The sequence below is a fragment of the Mus caroli genome, chromosome 19, assembly GCF_900094665.2.
Source record: "Mus caroli chromosome 19, CAROLI_EIJ_v1.1, whole genome shotgun sequence".
Taxonomy (NCBI): Eukaryota; Metazoa; Chordata; class Mammalia; order Rodentia; family Muridae; genus Mus; species Mus caroli.
In genome coordinates, this window is record NC_034588.1 from 35476941 (window position 1) to 35480763 (window position 3823).

The 3823-nt window shown below is 38.7% G+C and overlaps 1 protein-coding gene across 5 annotated transcripts in view; it reads left to right on the forward strand.

Moving 5' to 3' along the window:
* Positions 1-3423, forward strand: part of Tbc1d12 (TBC1 domain family member 12) — a 74320-nt gene extending 70897 nt beyond the window's left edge. For all 5 annotated transcript variants that reach the window (XM_021151623.1, XM_021151624.2, XM_029472731.1 and 2 more), the window contains 2 exons: positions 1423-1681; positions 2688-3423. In XM_021151623.1, coding sequence (XP_021007282.1) covers positions 1423-1681; positions 2688-2756 — 328 coding nt within the window. In that variant the 3' untranslated portion in view covers positions 2757-3423. The remainder of the gene's footprint in view (positions 1-1422; positions 1682-2687) is intronic.
* Positions 3424-3823: the final 400 nt, after the last annotated feature.

A 3823-nucleotide genomic window follows, 5' to 3' on the forward strand; every position in this document is an offset into this window, starting at 1 on the left:
CCAGATGCAAGGCACATATCACAGCCTTTCAGTGGCCGTCTGGGAGGCAGAGACGGAGAATCATGAGGAGGGAAGCTAGGCTGGAGTAATAAAGCATCAAAAGCAAGAGAGACTCAGCTTCCCCAAGGTGCAAAGCAAGAGCCAACTCCCAGGAGTTGTTCTCTGACATCCATATGCATTATGGCAAGTATATGCCAGCATGTACACACTCACACTCATGCACACACCCATGCAGGCATGCACACAAAGAAATACATACTCTTTTTTTTTTTTTAAATAAAGAGTATAGAAATATCTTGAACTGTAGTGAGTTGTAGTAATGGATGAACGTATTTAATGCCTAGCATATACTAATATCTTAGAAAAAAGTAGTTTCCATTTATTCATAACACAGCAAAGCTATATTATATGGTAGTATTTCTTTAATAAGAGATGTTTTTCAAAGCTTTATCAAAAGTTCTCAATTAGAAATGATTCCCTATTTAGATGCTAATACATATTTTCTTATTTCCAATATGTTCTGTTCTAATTCTGAGGATTTGTGTAGTAAGCAACAGCCAGTTGACTTTAGTATCATTGGTGAATTTTGATAAGAAGTGGAGCATTTGGGGCTGGAGAGATAGCTCAGTTGTTAACAGCACTGGCTGAAGCTGGGTTCAAGTTCCAGCACCCTCAAAGTGGCTCTCTCACAACTCCAATCCCAGGGAATTATTGGATGCCCTCTTCTGGTCTCCTCAGGTACTACATGCACAGACACATCCAGGCAGACACATGATATTTCAAAAACAAAAATTTTTTAGTAGTTGTGAAATTTTAATAAATTTTGAGTTAGGGCTTCTAGTTCATCCTGACCTTAAACTTCGTGTGTAGCTGAGGATAGCGACACAATTCTGATCTTCACAGTCTGTCTCCCAAGCACTAGAGTCTCAGGCACGTGCTACCATATGCAGGTATACCCAGGTATCTTGCATGATGGGCAGTGCTCTCCCTCTGAACTCAGACTGGCTGTATGTTTTGATGGAAAAAATGGATAAGCAAATAATGACCCTGAACAAATATGATATCTTCCTAGTCATTTGGGCCTTTTCCTTTACCTTCCCTTCAGCAAGAGTAAATATTGGGCTCAGTCTCACATTAGGAAATTAAAAATTCAGACTCAAGCATTCTGATTTGGAGCCCCATGGCTCTAACCATTACACTATTTTACCCCCTCATTCCCACACCCCAGTTTATTCCAGACTATCTCCATGTAAGGTTGTAATTTTACTTAATGTCATTACTTACTGCTTAATTTATCACTATTCAAGTTTTGGGAAAAATGTCTTAATGTATTTGTCCTTTTATCCCTGTATATTTCTTTTTCCCTCCTGATGCTTAAAGGAGTCAGTCCATGCTGAGTAACTGTTTCTTCCTTAACTCTAGGATCTTCACATTGTACAGCAAATCACTGCCACTTGATCTGGCTTGTCGAGTCTGGGATGTGTTTTGTAGAGATGGGGAGGAATTTTTATTTAGGACTGGATTAGGGATCCTCCGGCTATATGAAGATATACTCCTACAGATGGACTTTATTCATATAGCACAATTTCTTACCAAATTGCCAGAAGATATAACATCAGAAAAGCTTTTCAGCTGCATTGCAGCCATTCAGATGCAGAATAGCACCAGGAAATGGACTCAGGTAGAGTGACTTTATTTATTTTTAACTCTTAATTATCTGTGTTAAAATTATCTGTGGACTTTTGTAGCGCAGTTATCTGTATCACAAATGTTAGTAAAACTAAAAATAAATTTGGTTTTGAAATGGGATAATTTAAAATGGATTTCTGTCTTCTATGTACCTAAACTTACAGCTTTACTTTACAAAGTCCTGCAGGATTGTAGTGAATTGACACTACAGTAGTCAGCCTTCACCCGAGCAGACATGGGTCATTTTGAGATTTCAAGCAGGCACATGTTATAGTGTACATGTTATAGTGAACACCTGCTGTGAGATGGCGAGGTGGGTCAAGGGCAAAGGTGCCTGCTGCCATGGGTGACAACAAGGATGAGATTATTCTCTGGGTGCCACACAACGGAAGGAGAGCACTGACCTCACACATGCACCATGCACAGACATGCTGACACACTCACACATACCCAGGCAAGCAAGCACACAAACGTTAAAAACAAGAGACCAACACCAAAAAGCCCTAGCTGCTGTGTACTAAAAGCTTATAATGTATGATCCTGGCCTCTTGTTGTTTTGAGTCAGGGTCTCCTTTAACCGAGGCTTGACTTGATCTTATTGTGTAGCTGTAAGTAAGGATGACCTTTGTCTTAGTCAGTGCACTGTGCTGTGAGAGACACCATGGCCACAGCACTTCATTGTGTCCTTGCTTACTTTGGTCCGTGATGTTGACGGTGGGGAGCATGGCAGCATTCAGTCAAAATAAAAAACCAGGTGATCTGGAGCCTGGGATTGGGGGCATGTGCCTGTAATCTCAGCAGTGAGGTGGCAGCAAACTCAGCCGTTCAGTCGTCCTCTGCTAAGCAACAAGTTCAGTGCCAGTGTGGGCCATGTGAGACCCTGTCCAGAGACCTTTTAAAAAGGTGGTATGAGGACTTGAGAGTGCTAATATTTCAGAAAAGCTTTCTGTGTTTATGCCTGTGGTTATTTAAATCTCTTTGTTTCGTGCTATTTGCAGGTCTTTGCATCTGTAGCAAAGGACATTAAAGAAGGGGAGAAGAACACCAGCCCTGCTCTGAAGAGCTAACCTTTGACTTAGTGACAAACTGAAATGCAAAAGGTAGTTTTCCGGGAAAGTTTTCTCTTTCCTATGTAGATACCGTGGAAGAAATGTTGGAGAGAAGAATCAGGAGCTGGAAAAACTTCTGGGTTTAAATTCCATGGCTGAAGTAAATGAAATGCATAATTTATTGACAGTATTAATAAAAAAGTACCTGTGGAGAGCCATTTTTCAGAGGAAAAAGGCTTAGTTGGCTATTACATACTCCATAATTTGGAGTGAATACTTTAATGCAATAATTTTTTTAAAAAAAATAGCTTCACAGAAACTTCAATTTTTATGTCGTTTCTTTTTTAACAATTAACTACAAATGCACTTCTGGAGTCAGAATAGGATTGCTAAATCCTACTTTAGTCTCCAAAAATGATAGAACACATGTATTATCTCCAGTTCTGAGCTTGGGAAGATATTCTAGACCAGTAGTAAACAACTGAGTCGTAAGTTCCGTCCGCCACTGGAGCTCTTGCCTGCCTTGCTCGCAGGCCAGGGAAGTCCACATCCTCAAGAACTGGAATACTGGTGGACATTATTGCCTGTTTTGCTTATGGAGTTTCCCACAGTGTTGTGTCCCCTTGGTTTTTGAAAAGAAATCTTTCTCTAAGTAATTTCTATCACAAAAGAATTCTCGCCTTATTGTTTCTTGTCTGCAAATTGTTATGTAGTAACTTAACATTAAAAAAACTAGGTAACTGGTAGAATGGAAGATCTTTTTGCACTTTAGAGGACTGAAGACTTGACTTTGAGAATAAGAATAAGAAAGCAATGAATTCTAAGAGTTCGAGATAACACACTACTTACAAGACTTGAATTTTTTAGTTAAAATCCATGTTCTATCTATAGAAACAAATTTTATTAATTTCAGTTTGAAATTTAAAACTTTATATAGCTAAGTCTAAGACTTGTGAAACTCTATGCATATTTTTTTCTAATTGATGGGAATAATAGTAAAAGTAATTTTACCTTTTTTCTTAGTCTAATGGCATCTCAGATAAACTATTAATCATTGGTGAATTGACATTAAATTTATTACTCTT